Here is a 24,510-nt window from a genome sequence, read left to right as displayed (position 1 = left end):
CACACATAAGAGATATGTGTAGACTGCAATGTGATGGCAGTCACACATAAGAGATACGTGTGGTGGCAGTCACACATAAGAGATACGTGTAGACTGCAATGTGATGGCAGTCACACATAAGAGATATGTGTACACTGTAATGTGATGGCAGTCACACATAAGAGTTACATGTAGACTGCAATATGAGGGCAGTCACACATAGGAGATATGTGTAGACTGCAATACGATGGCAGTCACACATAAGAGATACGTGTAGATTGCAATGTGATGGCAGTCACACATAAAAGATACGTGTAGACTGCAATGTGATGGCAGTCACACATAAGAGATACGTGTAGACTGCAATATGATGGCAGTCACACATAAGAGATACGTGTAGACTACAATATGATGGCAGTCACACATAAGAGATACGTGTAGACCGCAATGAGACCGCAATGAGATGGCAGTCACACATAATAGATACGTGTAGACTGCAATATGATGGCAGTCACACATAAGAGATGCGTGTAGACTGCAATGTGATTGCAGTCACACATAAGAGATACGTGTAGACTGCAATGTGATTGCAGTCACACATAAGAGATACGTGTAGACTGCAATATGATGGCAGTCACACATAAGAGATACGTGTAGACTGCAATATGATGGCAGTCACACATAAGAGATACGTGTAGACTGCAATATGATGGCAGTCACACATAAGAGATACGTGTAGACTGCAATATGATGGCAGTCACACATAAGAGATACGTGTGGACTGCAATATGAGGGCAGTCACACATAAGAGATACGTGTAGACTGCAATGTGATGGCAGTCACACATAAGACATACGTGTAGACTGCAATGTGATTGCAGTCACACATAAGAGATACGTGTAGACTGCAATATGATGGCAGTCACACATAAGAGATACATGTAGACTGCAATGTGATGGCAGTCACACATAGGATATACATGTAGACTGCAATATGATGGCAGTCACACATAAGAGATACGTGTAGACTGCAATGTGATGGCAGTCACACATAAGACATACGTGTAGACTGCAATGTGATTGCAGTCACACATAAGAGATACGTGTAGACTGCAATATGATGGCAGTCACACATAAGAGATACATGTAGACTGCAATGTGATGGCAGTCACACATAGGATATACATGTAGACTGCAATATGATGGCAGTCACACATAAGAGATACGTGTAGACTGCAATGAGATGGCAGTCACACATAAGATATACGTGTAGACTGCAATATGATGGCAGTCACACATAAGAGATATGTGTAGACTGCAATGTGATGGCAGTCACACATAAAAGATACATGTAGAATGCAATATGATGGCAGTCACACATAAGAGATACGTGTAGACTGCAATATGATGGCAGTCACACATAAAAGATACATGTAGACTGCAATTTGATGGCAGTCACACATAAGAGATACGTGTAGACTGCAATGTGATGGCAGTCACACATAAGAGATATGTGTAGACTGCAATGTGATGGCAGTCACACATAAAAGATAGATGTAGAATGCAATATGATGGCAGTTACACATAAGAGATACGTGTAGACTGCAATATGATGGCAGTCACACATAGGATATACGTGTGGACTGCAATATGAGGGCAGTCACACATAAGAGATACGTGTGGACTGCAATATGATGGCAGTCACACAAAATAGATACGTGTAGACTGAAATATGATGGCAGTCACACATAAGAGATACATGTAGACTGCAATGTGATGGCAGTCACACATAAAGGATACATGTAGACTGCAATATGATGGCAGTCACACATAAGAGATACGTGTAGACTGCAATATGATGGCAGTCACACATAAGAGACACATGTAGACTGCAATGTGATGGCAGTCACACATAAGAGATACGTGTAGACCGCAATGAGATGGCAGTCACACATAATAGATACGTGTAGACTGCAATATGATGGCAGTCACACATAAGAGATACGTGTGGACTGCAATATGAGGGCAGTCACACATAAGAGATATGTGTGGACTGCAATATGAGGGCAGTCACACATAAGAGATACGTGTGGACTGCAATATGATGGCAGTCACACATAAGAGATACGTGTGGACTGCAATATGATGGCAGTCACACATAAGAGATACGTGTAGACTGCAATGTGATGGCAGTCACACATAAGATATACATGTAGACTGCAATGTGATGGCAGTCACACATAAAGGATACATGTAGACTGCAATATGATGGCAGTCACACATAAGAGATACGTGTAGACTGCAATATGATGGCAGTCACACATAAGAGATACGTGTAGACTACAATGTGATGGCAGTCACACATAAGAGATACGTGTAGACCGCAATGAGATGGCAGTCACACATAATAGATACGTGTAGACTGCAATATGATGGCAGTCACACATAAGAGATACGTGTGGACTGCAATATGAGGGCAGTCACACATAAGAGATATGTGTGGACTGCAATATGAGGGCAGTCACACATAAGAGATACGTGTGGACTGCAATATGATGGCAGTCACGCAAAAGAGATACGTGTAGACTGCAATATGATGGCAGTCACACATAAGAGATACGTGTGGACTGCCATATGATGGCAGTCACACATAAGAGATACGTGTAGACTGAAATATGATGGCAGTCACACATAAGAGATACGTGTAGACAAAATGGTGATTGGTCGAGTTAGAGGCAGGGCAGAGGTACATCAGGCTAAAAACTTGAACAAACATCTTGGCATTTTTTTTCATGTGCACAAACCAAAATGGACCTCTCAAAAGAAGAATGTGCCCTCTACACAACAATGGAATGTCAAAAGAAGACACACACACACACACACACACACACACACACACACACACACACACACACACACACACACACACACACACACACACACGCACGCACGCACGCACACACACACACACACACACACACACACACACACACACTAAAAGTGTTTTACGGCCGCCCAAACACTTTTAATTAACTAAATTCGTATTCAACTCACCGCAGGCCGTGTTCATGCATTTTTATTGATGTGACAGGAGACCTTTTAGGTAATGAAATGATGAGTACATACAGTACATACATTATATACATTATATACAGTACATAATACATATATTATATACAGTACATACATACATACAATTCTAAGGGATGCAAAAGGGCCCCACTAAGAGTGTAAAAAATAAATGTTTTACTTTCACCGCTTAATGATTTAGATAAACTTATTTGTCAATTATAATTTAAATGTTTAAAAAAAAAAATTGTTTGTTTTATGCTAATTTTTCATAGGACATTTTTTTTATGACAAACACACAAAATATGCAATATTTTCCCCAAAAACTATTTCAAAGTGGAATATTTGATGTGAAGTCAAGATGTCAATAATTCATAATAACATTGATTTTGATTCATTATTATATTTTGAGAAATGAGTTTAAAAAAACAACACTCAAATTCGTCAATTATATGTAAAAAAATATATTTGTCAATTATAATTTAAATGTTTTACATTTTGTTTTTGTTTGTTTTATGCCCATTTTTCATAAAAATTTTTTTTTTATGACAAATACACAAAATATACAATATTTTTCCTAAAAACTATTTCAAAGTAGAATATTTGATGTGAAGTCAAGATGTCAATAATTTCTAACAACATTGATTTTGATTCATTATTATTTTTTGAGGAATGAGTTAAAAACAAAAAAGAATACAATTTGCCAATTATACGTCAAAAAATGATATTCGTCAATTATAATTTAAATGTTTTACATATTTTTTATGTTTGTTTTATGCCCATTTTTCATAGATTTTTTTTAATGACAAATACACAAAAAATGCAATATTGATTTTGATTCATTTTTATTATTTTATTAATTATATTCGTCAATTATAATTTAAATGTATTACATATTTTTTTGTTTGTTTTATGCCCATTTTTTATTTTTTATGACAAACACACAAAAATTGCAATATTTTCCCTAAAATTATTTCAAAGTGGAATACTTGATTTGAAGTCAATATGTCAATAATTCATAACAACATTGATTTTGATTCATTATTTTTTGAGAAATGAGTTAAAAAAAAAACACTAACATTCGTCAGTTATACATAAAAAATTATATTCGTCAATTATAATTTAAATGTTTTACATATTTTTTTTGTTTGTTTTATGCCCATTTTTCATAAAACATTTTTTCTGTGATAAACACACAAAATTTGCAATATTTTCCCCAAAAACTATTTCATAATTGAATATTTGATGTGAAGTAATCGTCGCCTTAAATATGTTAATAATTCATAACAACATTGATTTTCATTCATTATTATTTTTTGAGAAATGACAGTTATTGTTTTTTAAAAACCCATAAAAATGTGTCAATTATACATAAACAAATTATATTCGCCAATTATAATTTAAATGTTTTACATATTATTTTTGTTTGTTTTATGCCCATTTTTCATAGAACATTTTGGGGTTTTTTACGACAAAGTAAAAAAAACAAAGTGCAATATTGAATGTGAAGTCAATATGTCAATATTTCATAACAACATTGATTTTGATTCATTATTATTTTTTGAGAAATGAGTTTAAAAAAACAAAACACAAAAATTTGTCAATTACACGTCAAAAAATTATATTCATCAATTATAATTTAAATGTTTTATATATTTTTTTTGTTTGTTTTATGCCCATTTTTCATATATATATTTTTTTATGACAAATACACAAAATATGCAATATTTTCCTCACAAACTATTTCAAAGTGGAATATTTAATGTGAAATCAAGATGTCAATAATTCATAACAACATGGTTTTTGATTCATTTTTATTATTTTATTAATTATATTCGTCAATTATAATTTAAATGTTTTACATATTTTTTTTGTTTGTTTTATGCCCATTTGTAACTTTTTTATGACAAACACACAAAATATGCAATATTTTCCCTAAAAACTATTTCAAAGTGGAATATTTGATGTGAAGTCAATATGTCAATAATTCATAATAACATTAATTTTGATTCATTATTATTTTTTGAGAAATGAGTTTAAAAAAACAAAACACAAAAATGTGTCAATTATACGTCAAAAAATGATATTCATCAATTATAATTTAAATGTTTTATATATATTTTTTGTTTGTTTTATGCCCATTTTTCATATATATATATTTTTATGACAAATACACAAAATATGCAATATTTTCCTCAAAAACTATTTCAAAGTGGAATATTTAATGTGAAATCAAGATGTCAATTATTCACAACAACATTGATTTTGATTCATTTTTATTATTTTATTAATTATATTCGTCAATTATAATTTAAATGTTTTACATATTTTTTTTGTTTGTTTTATGCCCATTTTTAATTTTTTTATGACAAACACACAAAATATGCAATATTTTCCCTAAAAACTATTTCAAAGTGGAATATTTGATGTGAAGTCAATATGTCAATAATTCATAATAACACTGATTTTGATTCATTATTATTTTTTGAGAAATTAGTTAAAAAAACAACAAAAAAAACAATAACATTTGTCAATTATATGTAAAAAAATTATATTCGCCAGTTATAATTTAAATGTTTTACATATTATTTTTATTTGTTTTATGCCCATTTTTTATAGAACATTTTGTTTTTTTTACGACAAACACACAAAATATGCAATATGTTCCCCAAAATCTATTTCAAAGTGGAATATTTGATGTAAAGTCACTATGTCAATAATTCATAACAACATTGATTTTGATTCATTATTATTTTTTGAGAAATGACAGTTTAGAAAAAAATAAACATTCAAATTCTAAAGGATCCAGAAGGGCCCCACTCAGTGTTATAATTAAATGTTTTTCTTTCAACACTTTATTATTTAGATACACTTATTTGTTATTTACAATTAAACAACATTATTTATTTTTTTATGCCCATTTTTCATAGAACTTTTTTTTTTTAATGACAAACACGCAAAATATGCAATATTTTCCCAAAAACTATTTCAAAGTGGAATATTTGATGTAAAGTAATCAGAGTCTTAAATACATCAATAAATTACAACAACATTGATTTTGATTCATTATTATTTGTTGAGTAATGACAATTTTAAAGGATCAAAAACAGTTTTGTTTTATCAGAGTACAAAATTGCAACTTTTCCTCGTTCTTCCATTCAACTTTTTTAATGTTTTTTTTTTAATAGTATTGTTAGATTACCAAAGACTATAAAAATGGGACCCATTACCTCCCTGCTTGGCACTCAGCATCAAGGGTTGGAATTGGGGGTTAAATCACCAAAATTGATTCCCGGGCGCGGCCACCGCTGCTGCTCACTGCTCCCCTCACCTCCCAGGGGGTGATCAAGGGGATGGGTCAAATGCAGAGGACAAATTTCACCCCACCTAGTGTGTGTGTGGCTATCATTGGTACTTTAACTTAAAGAATGTGCTGTGGGCCCTTAAAGAATGAGCTGCGGGCCACTAATGGCCCCTGGGTCACACTTTGGACACAATGCCTTAGCGGTGACTGGGAGTGTGAAGACGTGTCCCAGTGTTCCCAGCACACTTGCAGACCGACGCTACAGTCTGGGCTACTTGGACGCGTCACACCGCCGCCGCCATCTGTGTCGTCGCACCTGCGGGTCCCGTCAGCGCCCTAACAGATGTCGCCGGGACGTTTACGACCCCGTGGGAATCCAATTATCCGCTCCTTTACGCGCGCCTCCTAATGGCCTCGTTTCCCTGCCAGGAAACGGCGACTGAGCCGCGACGACCGCGGAGACTTCATTTCGCAGCTCAGCCGGCGTCAGAGGATGACTCCTCAAAAAAGTACGCAGACTCTTACTCAAAGCGACAAGACTCCGGCGTCACTCTTGACACACCTTTACTTATTTTTGCACATGCACAACATTAAGAAGGTCAAATGTGACCTACAATATCAACAGTAAAGGATTCACTCATACTAGTCCCAGGTGGGACTTTCACGAACGAATCGAGTCTTTTGAGAGGTTCTTTTAGCATAGAACCTCAAAGAACTGCTCACCCACAGATCCTTCTAACGACACCTCCGCTCCGGACAGTTTAACCTCCTCCAACCTCCGAGGACAAAGCTACGAACTTGTGAAACGCTCTCCCTGACCACCTGAGGGCACCACAGACTGTGGATGCTTTTAAAAAAGGCTTAAAAACCCTTCCTTTTAATTTTTTTTTTTTTTCAGATATATGCTTACTAGTTTTAGCTATTTGGCTGTTCTAGGTTTTATTTGTATTTATTTTTTATTATCATTTTATTTTTATTTTTTTTTAATTGAGGTTGCTTACTCAATGTAAAGTGCTTTTTACAAATAAAATCTATTATTATTATTATTATTAGCATAGAACGGAATACGGTTTATTTATCCTACAATAGGGAAATGATGTGGTTGCACACAAAAATGTCCACAAAAAAAAAACACAAGAGAGAAACATTAAAGAACACAAAAAAGCTGATGCTTCGGCGCCATTTCTACATACAGCTACAAAACGCGACGGAAAACCAAGAAAAGAGCAATAAATAACACAAATTTGGGCACATACGATTGCATCGTGCCTCGACAAACAACTGTACTGAAAAAAGGAACTTTTTACAATTATTGTTATTTTTCATGGTTTATGCTTATTTTTTTAAATTGTATTTAGCTACTATTTTATGGTTTATTGTTCTGATGTAGGTCAAGCATACACACACTAGCTAGAGTAGTACAATGTTGTGTTTACATTCTGATTTAACCTAATATTTATTCTAATTTTATTCAGACTTTTACTTATATATATATATATATATATATATATATATATATATATATATATATATATATATATATATATATATATACATATATATATATATATATATATATATATATATATAAAAAAGTATTTGCTTTGTTTTTAACATGTCCAAAATAAACTAACACTACTACTACTACTACAAAATCAAAGGATGTGGTGGCCATTTTGGTAGTTTTCCTCTTCGAAACCAGTACAATAAAGCACAAAACCCCAAAACCAGTGAAGTTGTCACGTTGTGTAAATGGTAAATAAAAACAGAATACAATGATTTTTACATCCTTTTCAACTTATATTCAATTGAATAGACTGCAAAGACAAGATACTTAACGTTCCAACTGGAAAACGTAGCTATTTTTTGCAAATATTAGCTCATTTGGAATTTGAGGCCTGCAACATGTTTCAAAAAAGCTGGCACAAGGGGCAAAAAAGACTGAGAAAGTTGAGGAATGCTCATCAAACACTTATTTGGAACATCCCACAGGTGAACAGGCAAATTGGGTACAGGTGGGTGCCATGATTGGGTGTAAAAGCAGCTTCCGTGAAATGCTCAGTCATTCACAAACAAGGACGGGGCGAGCGTCACCACTTTGTCATCAAATGCGTGAGCCATTCGTTGAACAGTTTAAGAACAACATTTCTCAATAAGCTGTTGCAAGGAATTTAGGGATTTCACCATCTACGGTCCGTAATATCATCAAAAGGTTTAGAGAATCCGGAGAAATCACTGCACGAAAGCCATGATATTACGGCCCTTCGATCCCTCAGGCTGTACTGCATCAAAAAGCGACATCAGTGTGTAAAAGATATCACCACATGGGCTCAGGAACACTTCAGAAAACCACTGTCAGTAACTACAGTTGGTCGCTACATCTGTAAGTGCAAGTTAAAACTCTCCTATGCAAAGCGAAAGCCATTTATCAACAACACCCAGAAACGCCGCCGGCTTCACCTGGCCCGAGCTCATCTAAGATGGACTGATACAAAGTGGAAAAGTGTTGTGTGGACTGACGAGTCCACATTTCAAATTGTTTTTGGAAACTGTGGACGTCGTGTCCTCTGGACCAAAGAGGAAAAGAACCATACGGATTGTTCTAGGCAAAGTATAAAAGCCAGCATGTGTGATGGTATGGGGGTGTATTAGTGCCCAAGACATGGGTAACTTATACATCTGTGAAGGCACCATTAATGCTGAAAGGTACATACAGGTTTTGGAGCAACATATGTTGCCATCCAAGCATGGACGCCCCTGCTTATTTCAGCAAGACAATGCCAAGCCACGTGTTACATCAACGTGGCTTCATAGTAAAAGAGTGCGGGTACTAGACTGGCCTGCCTGTAGTCCAGACCTGTCTCCCATTTAAAAGGTGTGGCGCATTATGAAGCCTAAAATAGCACAACGGAGACCCCCGGACTGTTGAACAACTTAAGCTGTACATCAAGCAAGAATGGGAAATAATTCCACCTGAGAAGCTTCAAAAATGTGTCTTCTCAGTTCCCAAACCTTTACTGAGTGTTGTTAAAAGGAAAGGCCATGTAACACAGTGGTAAAAATGCCCCTGTACCAAGTTTTTTGCAATGTGTTGCTGCCATTAAATTCTTAGTTAATGATTATTTGCACACACACACAAAAAAAAAAAAGTTTCTCAGTTGGAACATTAAATATATAAAATTGACCAGGACAAGTCTCCGAAGGTAAACAAAAAGTGTTAAAAAGTTACTTAAATGATAAAAAGACTATGAAAGTTGTTGGATGTGAAGGGGGGGGGGTGCTGGATGAAATTGACCAGGTCAAGTCTCCGAACTTTCCCTAAGAGTTATTTTTTTGTTTCGATGGTGATACCATCGTGGTTTTTATATCTTTTGCAAATACAAAAGACTCGAACACAGATCCCTGAGGGATGCCTCCAAGAAAAAAAAGGCGTTCACTTGACCTTAAAGTTCACTTTGCTTCCGAACCGATGACCGGTCAGCATTTATTTAACAAGCCGACACAACAAAGTGAAACCTTCACGTTAGTCGCCGTGCAAAAAAACCCCAAAAAAGGCGCTCAGCTGGAGTCGTGTTTGCTGTAATTAAAAATTCATCAGCGTCTGATCCGCGCCGCACGGGCGCCGTGCACGTGACACGCGCGCACATTGTCGGCCGCGCGGAAGTCCCGCTGATCCCAATAATCTCGCCCTGGCAGCTCGCCCGCCCCGCCGCCTCTGCGAGCCGCCAGCTCGCTCACGGGGGTCCGGCGCCAGACCTCAATTCCACGCCGCCACACGGGCGCCACGCGGCGGACTCACGGCTGGCCTTGTGATTGGTGAAGAAAGAAGTCGGAAATTACGGGACGAGAGAGGAAGAAAGAGCAGGAAGAATCCAGGACGTTCTAACAACTGGTCACTCCATTAGGAACACCTGTATAGCATCATTGGAGTAACTGAGTGGTTGTAAACGACAACAACGTATCCCCGCGGGCATCTACAGGGCAGTTACATTTGTCTTGCTCTACCTAGTGGTGAAGTTGTTAATTACACTTCATTGTTTACCACATGTATTGGACGCTGAGTAACAACAAATATGTGTAAAATTAGATAAAAAAAATAAACTAGCATGCTAACAGTGATATGCTAACATGCTAACAATAGCATGTTAGCCTGTTAAATACCAAAATATTTGCGAAATTAGATAAATAATGTTAGCATGCTAAAATGCCAACTGTAACATGCGTCAAGTATCAACATGTTTTTCTCTGAGGTGTGTAACTGACAAATGTGTTTAAAATGCTAGCATGCTAACAGTACTATGCTAACAATAGCATGCATACAGTTTGCATTGGTGAAATACCAAAACATTTGCGAAATTAGATAAATAATGTTAGCATGCTAAAATGCTCACTTGTAACATGCTTCAATTACCAACATTTTTTTTTCTCTGAGGTGTGTACCTGACAAATGTGTTTAAAATGCTAGCATGCTAACAGTACTATGCTAACATGCTAACAATAGGATGCTTACAGTTTGCATTGGTGAAATACCAAAACATTTGCGAAAATAGATAAATAATTTTAGCATGCTAAAATGCTAACTGTAACATAGTTTAAAAAAAAGCTAGCATGGCAACAATAGCATGGCCTACAATAGAAAAAATATTTTAAAAAGAACTAGAAAATAAATTTTCGGTACAAACTTTGTGTGAATGTTGAAGAGCCGAAGCTGAACTAAAATGCTAACAGTTAGCACGCTGGCGAAAATAGTAATTTGAGCCAAAAAATAAGCTAGCATGCGATGCAAACAGTACTATGCTAACATGCAAACAATAGCGTGCTTACAGTTTGCATTTGCGAAATATTAAAACACCAGCTAAATTTTCAAAATAATGTTAGCATGCTAAAATGCTAGAACTAGAAAATTAACTCTTGGTAGAAACGTTGTGTGAATGCTGAAGAGACAAAACTGAACTAAAATGCTAACAGTTACACCAAGTAAAAAAACATATGAGCAAAATAAGCTAAAAAAAAAAAAAAAAGTAGCTTGCTCACAGTACTATGCTAACATGCTAACAATAGCATGCTTACAGTTTGCATTGGAGAAATACCAAAACATTTGCGAAATTAAGATAAATAATGTTAGCATGCTAAAATGCTAACTGTAACATAGTTTAAAAAAAAGCTAGGATAGTAATAATAGCATGGCCTACAATAGAAAAATTATTTTAAAAAGAACTAGAAAATACATTTTCGGTACAAACTAAAAGTGTGAATGTTGAAGAGCCGAAGCTGAACTAAAATGCTAACAGTTAGCACACTGGCGAAAATAGCGTTAAGTAACAAAAAATGAGTAATTTGAGCTAAAAAAAATAAGATAGCATGCTAACAGTATTATGCTAACATGTTAACAATAGCATGCTTACAGTTTGCATTTGTGAAATACCAAAACATTTGCGAAATTAGATAAACAATGTTAGCATGCTAAAATGCTCACTGTAACATGCGTCAATTTCCAACATTTTTTTTCTCTGAGGTGTGTACCTGACAAATGTGTTTAAAATGCTAGCATGCTAACAGTACTATGCTAACATGCTAAGAATAGCATGCTTACAGTTTGCATTGGTGAAATACCAAAATATTTGCGAAATTAGATAAATAATGTTAGCATGCTAAAATGCCAACTGTAACATGCGTCAAGTACCAACATGTTTTTCTCTGAGGTGTGTAACTGACAATTGTGTTTAAAATGCTAGCATGCTAACAGTACTATGCTAACAATAGCATGCATACAGTTTGCATTGGTGAAATACCAAAACATTTGCGAAATTAGATAAATAATGTTAGCATGCTAAAATGCTACAACTAGAAAATAAATTATTAGTAGAAACTTTGTGTGAATGCTGAAGAGCCAAAGCTGAGCTAAAATGCTAACAGTTACGCCAAGTAACAAAACATATGAGCAAAATAAGCTAAAAAAAACCCCGGTAGCTTGCTAACAGTACTATGCTAACATGCTAACAATAGCATGCTTACATTTTGCATTTGTGAAACACCAGAAATACCAGCTAAATTAGATAAATAATATTAGCATGCTAAAATGCTAACTGTAACATTGGTAACAATCACCAAAACATTTTGTATCTGAGGTGTGTACTTGACAAATGTGTTTAAAATGCTAGCATGCTAACAGTACTATGCTAACATAATAGCATGCTTACAGTTTGCATTGGTGAAATACAAAAACATTTGCGAAATTAGATAAATAATGTTAGCATGCTAAAATGCTAACTGTAACATAGTGTAAAAAAAAAAGCTAGCATAGTAATAATATGAACTAGAAAATTAATTTTCGGTACAAACTTTGTGTGAATGTTGAAGACCCAAAGCTGAACTAAAATGCTAAAAGTTAGCACGCTTGCGAAAATAGCGATAAGTAACAAAAAATTAGTAATTTGAGCTAAGAATATAAGCTAGCATACTAACAGTACTATGCTAAAATGCTAACAATAGCATGCTTACAGTTTGCATTTGTGAAACACAAAAAAATACCAGCTAAATTAGATAAAAAATATTAGCATGCTAAAATGCTAACTGTAACATGCGTCAATTACCAAAAAAAAATTCTCTGAGGTGTGTACTTGACAAATGTGGTTTAAAATGCTAAGATGCTAACGTCAGCATGCATCAAAAAATGCGACTGAGGTGTTTATTTACAAAATTAGCTATTAAAACAAAACGTATCATTTGTCAGGTAATAGAAAATTTGGTGTACAACAACTGCTAATTTTGCAGTTTAACTGCTGCAGAGGAAGGTTTGATGATGAAATGCATGCTGGGTAATAAAGTTATACATGAATATTTGAAGTTATTGTGTCGTTGTGCGCCGGGCGGCTGCCAATCACGACCATTGTGCTCATGCTAAATGTTGCATTGTTACCAAAATAAAAGGACTAAAAATGAACAACTGAACCTCCGACATGAAATTGACTTTTGAATAAGAAATCCCACAAGTTGAATTGATTACCCATCATGCCTCACTCTGCACGACACAGAGCTGTCAATCACTGACGTGATGTGACCACGGGGGGGGGGGCCTCACCCTGCCATGACGATGAAGAAGTCCAGCCGGTTCCACGTGTCGCCCAGGTAACTGCGGCGGCCGAAGATCCCCAGCGCCACCATCTTGATGACCATCTCCATGGCGAAGAAAATGTAGATGAAGGCGTCGAAGGCCTAAAATGGAGGCGAAAGATTGTCATCACTGAAACATTAACTATTCAAAAAAATGGCAGTACATCCGTCCGTCGCAAAATCGCTCTTCAATAATTGCGGATTTGCCCTATTTTAAACGTTTTCTTAGCATATTCTATGTATTAGAATTTGTATTTATATATTTTATCAATGCTGAAAAGCCGAAACGAAATGCTAACAGATAGCGCTCTTGCAAAAATATCCTTAGCAGACCAATATTTAGCATGCGCCAAGTACGGAAATATATATGATTTTCAGGTAGAAATTAGCTAAAAAAAAAAACTTATAAAAAAAGCTAGCATAGTTCGCATTGTTACATTCTAACGTAAGCATGCTAACAGTTCGCATGCTAACAGTTAACCTGCGTCAAGTGCCTAAATATATGATTTTGAGGTGTGTGAGCGAAAAATTAGTCAAAAAAAGCTAACATTTAAAGTTGTAATATTAGCATGTTAGCAATTAACATGCATCAAATGCTAACATTAGCATTCTAACAGTAAAGTACCGAAATGTATAATTTTGAAGTGTATACTTATAGAATTAGCTAAAAAAAAAAAAAAAAGTTAACATTATTACATTCTAACGTTAGCATGCTAACAGTAAACATGCATTAAGTGCCTAAATATATGATTTTGAGGTGTGTGTGACCGGAAAATTAGCCAAAAAAAGCTAACATTTAAAATGTTAATGTTAGCATGTTAACAATTAACATGCATCAAATGCTACATATATATCGCTCTGAGGTGTATACCTGTAAAAAAAATAGCTAAAAAGGATAACATGCTAACATTAGCATTCTAACAGTAAAGTACCGAAATGTATAATTTTGAGGTGTAAACTTATAGAATTAGCTAAAAAAAAAAAAAGCTAGCATGCTAATGTTAACATTCTTTCATTCTAACGTTTGCATGCTAACAGTGAACATGCGTTAAGTGCCAAAATGTATGATTTTGAGGTGTGTGACTGGAAAATTTGCCAAAAAAAGCTAACATTTAAATGTTTAATGTTAGCATTTTACTAGTTAACATGCATCAAATGCTAAAATATATCGATCTGAGGTGAATACCTTTAAAAATAGTTTAAAAAGCTAACATTCTAACATTAGAATTCTAACAGTAAGCAAGCGTAAAGTACCGAAATATATAATTTTGAGGTGTATACCTAAAGAATTAGCTTAAAAAATAGAAGCTAGCATGCTATTGTTAGCATTCTTACAATCTAACGTCAGCATGCTAACAGTCTGCATGCTAACAGTTGATCTGCGTCAAGTGCCTAAATACATGATTTTGAGGTGTGTGACCGGAAAATTTGCCAAAAAAAAGCTAAGATTTTAAGTAAGCATAAAGTACCGAAATATATAATTTTGAGGTGTATACCTAAAGAATTAGCTGAAAAAGCTAAAATGCTAACAGTAAGCATGGCTCCAATACAAAAATATATGACTGATGAGTATACCTGAAAATTAGTCAACAAAGTTTGTGTGATAAAATTAGCATGTTAGCATGTACCGAAATACTCAACTCTGAGGTGTATACCTATAAAATTAGCTAAAAACAAAAAAAAAGCTAGAATGTCAGAATAATTGTATCTAAGTAATCACAAAACTTTGTGTTGCTATGAGTTCCCGGCGAGCAGACGAAAGCTGTCTTTTATCTTAGCAATCAAAAGGCTTGTAAAACTCCACTGTGTAGGATGGGAAGTGACATGAAGGTGTCGGTTTCTTTGATGTATTGTAATCCACAGGAAGATTTTGTCTTGACCCGGAGAAGAAGCAGGACCTGACCCCCCCCCCCCCCCCCCCCCACCAGGCGACTTTTTCTTTGAACTGGTTTGTAATCAAAGGCGACGGCTGTTTACGACCCCCCATCCCTTAGAAACAGCTGTTGCCATGTAATCAGGGAAAGTCCAAATAAAAGAGGAGGCGTACAATCTTTCGTCAGAGCGTGGAACACTGTCCAAGAGTACAGCCCGGATGTTTCTCCTCAATTGAGCTAAATTGAATTCTGTCTCTGTTTAATTCCTTGCTTCTTGTCTTGTTTAATAGATGTCGTCAGTGTTTGGACCTGACACTAATGTAAACATCCTTACATTCTAGCGTTAGCATGCTGGCAGTTCACATTCCCACACACAATTTGTTGTTCCACTTCCACAGAAGTGTTTCTCACCAGCGTCCTCTTTGAGGATGAAATATTTAAGTGGGTTTTATTGCAGCAGACGTCTTTGTTTCTCACCTGTCTGTCAAGCGTGTTCCTTCCCTCCTGGTCTCACCAGCCTGCCCTAAATGGCGGCGTGGCGTAAAATCATTTGCGGGCGCCGTAATCAGAGATAAACCCCGCGTGGAACCCCCCCCCCCCCCCCCCCCCCCCAATCTGGCCCCTGCAGTCAGGGTTTTAATCAAGCATGTCATTGGGAGAAGAGCAGGAGGGAAGACAAGACATGCAAATAAATCAAAGATGTGTGCCTGCTAAAGCCTGTTATTGATGCTGTGTGCAGAACGCTGGAGATTAGTTGTTGTTGTTGTTATTGTTGTTGTTGTTGTTGTTGTTGTGCAGGAGGATTACGTCGTAACGTGCGCCATTGTTTTTGGACCCGCTCCGGCAGAAGAGTCCGACTCATGCGCTTTCCGGAGTCGGGAGGCGTAAATAAACGTGGGCCTTTCTGTCGCTGGCATCACTTTTGCTGCGCTTTTCTCGACTTTGGGTCTTATTTTGCGTCGTATAATTGTTTGTTTTGGGTAAAGTGGCTGCTGTCATGAAGTACTTGCGAGAAGGACGATCGCTTGGATTAAGTGTAACATTCTATTTTGTTGTATTCCTGTGATTACTCTGACTTTGTGGAATATTTAGAGTCTTATTTTACGTCACATGATCATTTGTTTTGTGCAAGGTGGCTGCTATCATAAATAACTTGCAAGAAGAGAAATCACACAAATCAAATGTCACATTCTTTTAGCTGTATTCCTGTAATTTCCCTGACTTTGCGGAATATTTTTCCAGTCTTATTTTACGTCATTTATCATTTCTCTTGTGCAAGGTGGCTGCTGTGATAAATTACTTGCAAGAGGAGCAATTGCACAAATTAAATGTCACATTCTTTTAGCTGCATTCCAGCAATTTCCCCAACTCTGTGGAATATTTCCAGTCTTATTTTTTTAATTCTTTAGCGTGTGCAAGGTGGCTGATGTCGTAAATAACTTACAAGAAGAGCAATCACACAAATTAAATGTCACATTCTGTTTTGCTGTATTCCTGTGATTTCCCCGACTTTGTGGAATATTTCCAGTCTTAATCTTGAATTCTTTATGTTGTGCAAGGTTGCTGCTGTCAAAAATTACTTGCAAGAAGAGCAATCGCACAAACTAAATGTCACATTCTGTTTTGCTGTATTCCCGTAATTTCCCTGATTTTGCAGAATATTTTTCCAGTCTTATTTTACATCATTTATCATTTCTCTTGTGCAAGGTGGCTGCTATCATAAATTACTTGCAAGAAGAGCAATCACACAAATTAAATGTCACATTCTTTCAGCTGTATTCCTGTAATTTCTGCTGACTTTGTGGAATATTTCTAGTCTTCTTTTACGTCATTGAATTATTTATTTTATGCATGGTGGCTGCTATCATAAATTACTTGCAAGACGAGCAATCGCACAAATTAAATGTCACATTATTTTAGCTGTGTTCCTGTAATGTCCTCGACTTTATAAATTATTTAGTCTTATTTTACGTCATGTATAATTTCTCTTGTACAAAGTGGCTGCTATCATAAATTACTTGCAAGACGAGCAATCACACAAATTAAATGTCACATTATTTTAGCTGTGTTCCTGTAATTTCCCCGACTTTATAAATTATTTAGTCTCATTTTACGTCATTTATCATTTCTCTTGTGCAAGGTGGCTGCTATCATAAATTACTTGCAAGAAGAGCAATCCCACAAATTAAATGTTACGTTCTGTTTTGCTGTATTCCTGTGATTTCCCTGAGTTTGCGGAATATTTTTCCAGTCTAATTTTAGGTCATTTATAATTTTTCCTGTGCAAGGTGGCTGCTATCATAAATTACTTGCAAGACGAGCAATCACACAAATTAAATGTCACATTATTTTAGCTGTGTTCCTGTAATTTCCCCGACTTTATAAATTATTTAGTCTCATTTTACGTCATTTATCATTTCTCTTGTGCAAGGTGGCTGCTATCATAAATTACTTGCAAGAAGAGCAATCCCACAAATTAAATGTTACGTTCTGTTTTGCTGTATTCCTGTGATTTCCCTGAGTTTGCGGAATATTTTTCCAGTCTAATTTTAGGTCATTTATAATTTTTCCTGTGCAAGGTGGCTGCTATCATAAATTACTTGCAAGAAGAGCAATCGCACAAGTTCAATTTCACATTCTGTTTTGCTGTATTCCTGTAATTTCCACCGACTTTGTGGAATATTATGGTCTTATTTTTGAATTCTTTATGTTGTGCAAGGTGGCTGCTGTCATTAATTACTTGCAAGAAGAGCAAACGCACAAGTTAAATGTCACACTCTGTTTTGCTGTATTCCTGTGACATCTCTGATTTTGCGGAACATTTTTCCAGTCTAAATTATCATTTCTCTTGTGCAAGGTGGCTGCTATCATAAATTACTTGCAAGAAGAGAAATCACACAAATTAAATGTCACATTCTCTTAGCTGTATTCCTGTAATTTCCCCGACTTTTGCGGAATATTTCCAGTCTTATTTTACGTCATTTATAATTTCTCTTGCGCAAGGTGGCTGCTATCATAAATTACTTGCAAGAAAAGCAATCGCACAAATTAAATGTCACATTTTGTTTTGCTGTATTCCTGTCATTTCCCCGACTTTGTGGAATATTTCCAGTCTTATTTTTGAATTATTTATGTTGTGCAAGGTGGCTGCTGTCATAAATTACTTGCAAGAAGAGCAATCGCACAAATAAAATGTCACATTCTGTTTTGCTGTATCTCCTGTGATTTCCCTGATTTTGCGGAATATTTTTCCAGTATTATTTATCATTTCTCTTGTGCAAGGTGGCTGCTATCATAAATTACTTGCAAGAAGAGCTATCGCACAAATTAAATGTCACATTCTTGTAGCTGCCTTCCAGCAATTTCCCCGACTTTAAAAATTATTTAGTCCTATTTTATGTCACGTATCATTTCTCTTGTGCAAAGTGACTGTTATCATAAATTACTTGCAAGAAGAGCAATTGCACAAAAATAAATGTCACATTCTTTCAGCAGTATTCCTATAATTTCTGCCGACTTTGTGGAATATTTCTAGTCTTATTTTACGTCATTGAATTATTTATTTTGTGCAAGGTGGCTGCTATCATAAATTATTTGCAAGACGAGCAATCGCACAAATTAAATGTCACATTATTTTAGCTGTGTTCCTGTAATTTCCTCGACTTTATAAATTATTTAGTCTTATTTTATGTCATTTATCATTTCTCTTGTGTAAGGTGGCTGCTATCATAAATTACTTGCAAGAAGAGCAATTGCACATATTAAATGTCACATTCTTTCAGCTGTATTCCTATAATTTCTGCCGACTTTGTGGAATATTTCTATTCTTATTTTATGTCATTGAATTATTTATTTTGTGCAAGGTGGCTGCTATCATAAATTACTTGCAAGACAAGTAATCGCACAAATTAAGTGTCACATTATTTTCGCTGTGTTCCTGTAATTTCCTCGACTTTGCGGAATATTTTTCCAGTCTTATTTTACGTCATTGAATTATTTCTCTTGTGCAAGGTGGGTGCTATCATAAATTACTTGCAAGAAAAGCAATCACTCAAATTAAATGTCACATTATTTTAGCTGTATTCCTGTAATTTCCCCGACTTTATAAATTATTTAGTCTCATTTTACGTCATTTATCATTTCTCTTGTGCAAGGTGACTGCTATCATAAATTACTTGCAAGAAAAGCAATCACTCAAATTAAATGTCACATTCTGTTTTGCTGTATTCCTGTAATTTCCCCAACTTTGTGGAATATTTCCAGTCTTATTTTTGAATTCTTTATGTTGTGCAAGGAGGCTGCTGTCATAAATTACTTGCAAGAAGAGCAATCGCACAAATAAAAGGTCAAATTCTGTTTTGCTGTATCTACTGTGAATTCCCTGATTTTGCGGAATATTATTCCAGTCTTATTTATCATTTCTCTTGTGCAAGGTGGCTGCTATCATAAATTACTTGCAAGAAGAGAAATCACACAAACTAAATGTCACATTCTTTTAGCTGTATTCCTGTAATTTCCCCGACTTTTGCGGAATATTTTTCCAGTCTTATTTTACGTCATTTATCATTTCTCTTGCGCAAGGTGGCTGCTATCATAAATTACTTGCAAGAAGAGCTTTCGCACAAATTAAATGTCACATTCTTGTAGCTGCCTTCCAGCAATTTCCCCGACTTTAAAAATTATTTAGTATTATTTTATGTCATGTATCATTTCTCTTGTGCAAGGTGGCTGTTATCATAAATTACTTGCAAGAAGAGCAATGGCACATATTAAATGTCACATTCTTTCAGCTGTATTCCCTATAATTTCTGCCGACTTTGTGGAATATTTCTAGTCTTATTTTACGTCATTGAATTATTTATTTTGTGCAAGGTGGCTGCTATCATAAATTACTTGCAAGACGAGCAATCGCACAAATTAAATGTCACATTATTTTAGCTGTGTTCCTGTAATTTCCTCGACTTTATAAATTATTTAGTCTTATTTTAAGTCATTTATCATTTCTCTTGTGTAAGGTGGCTGCTATCATAAATTACTTGCAAGAAGAGCAATTGCACATATTAAATGTCACATTCTTTCAGCTGTATTCTTATAATTTCCGCCGACTTTGTGGAATATTTCTAGTCTTTATTTACGTAATTGAATTATTTATTTTGTGCAAGGTGGCTGCTATCATAAATTACTTACAAGACAAGTAATCGCACAAATTCAGTGTCACATTATTTTAGCTGTGTTCCTGTAATTTCCTCGACTTTGCGGAATATTTTTCCAGTCTTATTTTACGTCATTGAATTATTTCTCTTGTGCAAAGTGGGTGCTATCATAAATTACTTGCAAGACGAGCAATCGCCCAAATTAAATGTCACATTATTTTAGCTGTATTCCTCTAATTTCCCCGACTTTATAAATTATTTAGTCTCATTTTACGTCATTTATCATTTCTCTTGTGCAAGGTGGCTGTTATCATAAATTACTTGCAAGAAGAGCAATTGCACATATTAAATGTCACATTCTTTCAGCTGTATTCCTATAATTTCTGCCGACTTTGTGGAATATTTCTAGTCTTATTTTACGTCATTTAATTATTTATTTTGTGCAAGGTGGCTGCTATCATAAATTACTTGCAAGACGAGCAATCGCACAAATTAAATGTCACATTATTTTAGCTGTGTTCCTGTAATTTCCTCGACTTTATAAATTATTTAGTCTTATTTCACGTCATTTATCATTTCTCTTGTGCAAGGTGGCTGCTATCATAAATTACTTGCAAGAAGAGCAATTGCACATATTAAATGTCACATTCTTTCAGCTGTATTCCTATCATTTCCGCCGACTTTGTGGAATATTTCTAGTCTTTATTTACGTCATTGAATTATTTATTTTGTGCAAGGTGGCTGCTATCATAAATTACTTGCAAGACGAGTAATCGCACAAATTAAGTTTCACATTATTTTCGCTGTGTTCCTGTAATTTCCTCGACTTTGTGGAATATTTCTAGTCTTATTTTACGTCATTGAATTATTTATTTTGTGCAAGGTGGCTGCTATCATAAATTACTTGCAAGACGAGCAATCGCACAAATTAAATGTCACATTATTTTAGCTGTGTTCCTGTAATTTCCTCGACTTTATAAATTATTTAGTCTTATTTCACGTCATTTATCATTTCTCTTGTGCAAGGTGGCTGCTATCATAAATTACTTGCAAGAAGAGCAATTGCACATATTAAATGTCACATTCTTTCAGCTGTATTCCTATCATTTCCGCCGACTTTGTGGAAAATTTCTAGTCTTTATTTACGTCATTGAATTATTTATTTTGTGCAAGGTGGCTGCTATCATAAATTACTCGCAAGACGAGCAATCGCACAAATTAAATGTCACATTATTTTAGCTGTATTCCTGTAATTTCCCCGACTTTATAAATTATTTAGTCTCATTTTACGTCATTTATCATTTCTCTTGTGCAAGGTGGCTGCTATCATAAATTCATTGCAAGAAGAGCCATCGCACAAATTAAATGTCACGTTCTGTTTTGCTGTATTCCTGTGATTTCCCTGATTTTGCGGAATATTTTTCCAGTCTTATTTTATGTCATTGATCATTTCTCTTGTGCAAGGTGGCTGCTATCATAAATTCATTGCAAGAAGAGCAATCGCACAAACTAAATGTCACATTCTGTTTTGCTGTATTGCTGTAATTTCCCCAACTTTGTGGACTATTTCCAGTCTTATTTTTGAGTTATTTGTGTTGTGCAAGGTGGGTGCTATCATAAATTACTTGCAAGACGAGCAATCGCACAAATTAAATGTCACATTATTTGAGCTGTATTCCTGTAATTTCCCCGACTTTATAAATTATTTAGTCTCATTTTACGTCATTTGTCATTTCTCTTGTGCAAGGTGGCTGCTATCATAAATTACTTGCAAGAAGAGCAATCGCACAAAATAAACGTCACGTTCTGTTTTGCTGTATTCCTGTGATTTCCCTGATTTTGCGGAATATTTTTCCAGTCTTATTTTATGTCATGTATCATTTCTCTTGTGCAAGGTGGCTGCTATCATAAATTCATTGCAAGAAGAGCAATCGCACAAATTTAATGCCACATTCTGTTTTGCTGTATTGCTGTAATTTCCCCAACTTTGTGGACTATTTCCAGTCTTATTTTTGAGTTATTTGTGTTGTGCAAGGTGGCTGCTATCATAAATTACTTGCAAGACAAGCAATCGCACAAATTAAATGTCACATTATTTTAGCTGTATTCCTGTAATTTCCCCGACTTTATAAATTATTTAGTCTCATTTTACGTCATTTATCATTTCTCTTGTGCAAGGTGGCTGCTATCATAAATTACTTGCAAGAAGAGCAATTGCACATATTAAATGTCACATTCTTTCAGCTGTATTCCTATCATTTCCGCCGACTTTGTGGAATATTTCTAGTCTTTATTTACGTCATTGAATTATTTATTTTGTGCAAGGTGGCTGCTATCATAAATTACTTGCAAGACGAGCAATCGCACAAATTAAATGTCACATTATTTTAGCTGTATTCCTGTAATTTCCCCGACTTTATAAATTATTTGGTCTCATTTTACGTCATTTATCATTTCTCTTGTGCAAGGTGGCTGCTATCATAAATTACTTGCAAGAAGAGCAATCGCACAAATTAAACGTCACGTTCTGTTTTGCTGTATTCCTGTGATTTCCCTGATTTTGCGGAATATTTTTCCAGTCTTATTGTATGTCATTTATCATTTCTCTTGTGCAAGGTGGCTGCTATCATAAATTACTTGCAAGAAGAGCAATTGCACATATTAAATGTCACATTCTTTCAGCTGTACTCTTATAATTTCCGCCAACTTTGTGGAATATTTCTAGTCTTTATTTACGTCATTGAATTATTTATTTTGTGCAAGGTGGCTGCTATCATAAATTACTTGCAAGATGAGTAATCGCACAAATTAAGTTTCACATTATTTTCGCTGTGTTCCTGTAATTTCCTCGACTTTGCGGAATATTTTTCCAGTCTTATTTTACGTCATTGAATTATTTATCTTTTGCAAAGTGGGTGCTATCATAAATTACTTGCAAGACGAGCAATCGCACAAATTAAATGTCACATTATTTTAGCTGTATTCCTGTAATTTCCCCGACTTTATAAATTATTTAGTCTCATTTTACGTCATTTATCATTTCTCTTGTGCAAGGTGGCTGCTATCATAAATTCATTGCAAGAAGAGCAATCGCACAAATTAAATGTCACATTCTGTTTTGCTGTATTGCTGTAATTTCCCCAACTTTGTGGACTATTTCCAGTCTTATTTTTGAGTTATTTGTGTTGTGCAAGGTGGGTGCTATCATAAATTACTTGCAAGACGAGCAATCACAACAAATTAAATGTCACATGATTTTAGCTGTATTCCTGTAATTTCCCCGACTTTATAAATTATTTAGTCTTATTTTACGTCATTTATCATTTCTCTTGTGCAAGGTGGCTGCTATCATAAATTACTTGCAAGAAGAGCAATTGCACATATTAAATGTCACATTCTTTCAGCTGTATTCCTATCATTTCCGCCGACTTTGTGGAATATTTCTAGTCTTTATTTACGTCATTGAATTATTTATTTTGTGCAAGGTGGCTGCTATCATAAATTACTTGCAAGACGAGTAATCGCACAAATTAAGTTTCACATTATTTTCGCTGTGTTCCTGTAATTTCCTCGACTTTATAAATTATTTAGTCTCATTTTACGTCATTTATCATTTCTCTTGTGCAAGGTGGCTGCTATCATAAATTACTTGCAAGAAGAGCAATCGCACAAATTCAACGTCACGTTCTGTTTTGCTGTATTCCTGTCATTTCCCTGATTTTGCGGAATATTTTTCCAGTCTTATTTTATGTCATTTATCATTTCTCTTGTGCAAGGTGGCTGCTATCATAAATTCATTGCAAGAAGAGCAATCGCACAAACTAAATGTCACATTCTGTTTTGCTGTATTGCTGTAATTTCCCCAACTTTGTGGACTATTTCCAGTCTTATTTTTGAGTTATTTGTGTTGTGCAAGGTGGCTGCTATCATAAATTACTCGCAAGAAGATAAATCGCACAAATTAAATGTCGCATTCTGTTTTTGCTGTATTCCTGTAATTTCCCTGACTTTTTGGAATA

General features: G+C 35.2%; 1 protein-coding gene across 1 annotated transcript in view; it reads right to left on the bottom strand.

Annotated features, from left to right (window-relative positions):
- Nucleotides 1–24,510, bottom strand: part of LOC133621842 (voltage-dependent T-type calcium channel subunit alpha-1I-like) — a 317,273-nt gene that overhangs the window by 230,947 nt on the left and 61,816 nt on the right. Inside the window, exon 4 of the mRNA XM_061984241.1 lies at nt 13,433–13,566. Within this exon, the coding sequence (XP_061840225.1) occupies nt 13,433–13,566 (134 nt within the window). The remainder of the gene's footprint in view (nt 1–13,432; nt 13,567–24,510) is intronic.

This window comes from Nerophis lumbriciformis, linkage group LG25 (assembly GCF_033978685.3).
Source record: "Nerophis lumbriciformis linkage group LG25, RoL_Nlum_v2.1, whole genome shotgun sequence".
NCBI classification, from domain to species: domain Eukaryota; kingdom Metazoa; phylum Chordata; class Actinopteri; order Syngnathiformes; family Syngnathidae; genus Nerophis; species Nerophis lumbriciformis.
The sequence above is the reverse complement of the archived record's forward strand: the minus strand, read 5'-3'. Positions and strand labels throughout refer to the sequence as shown.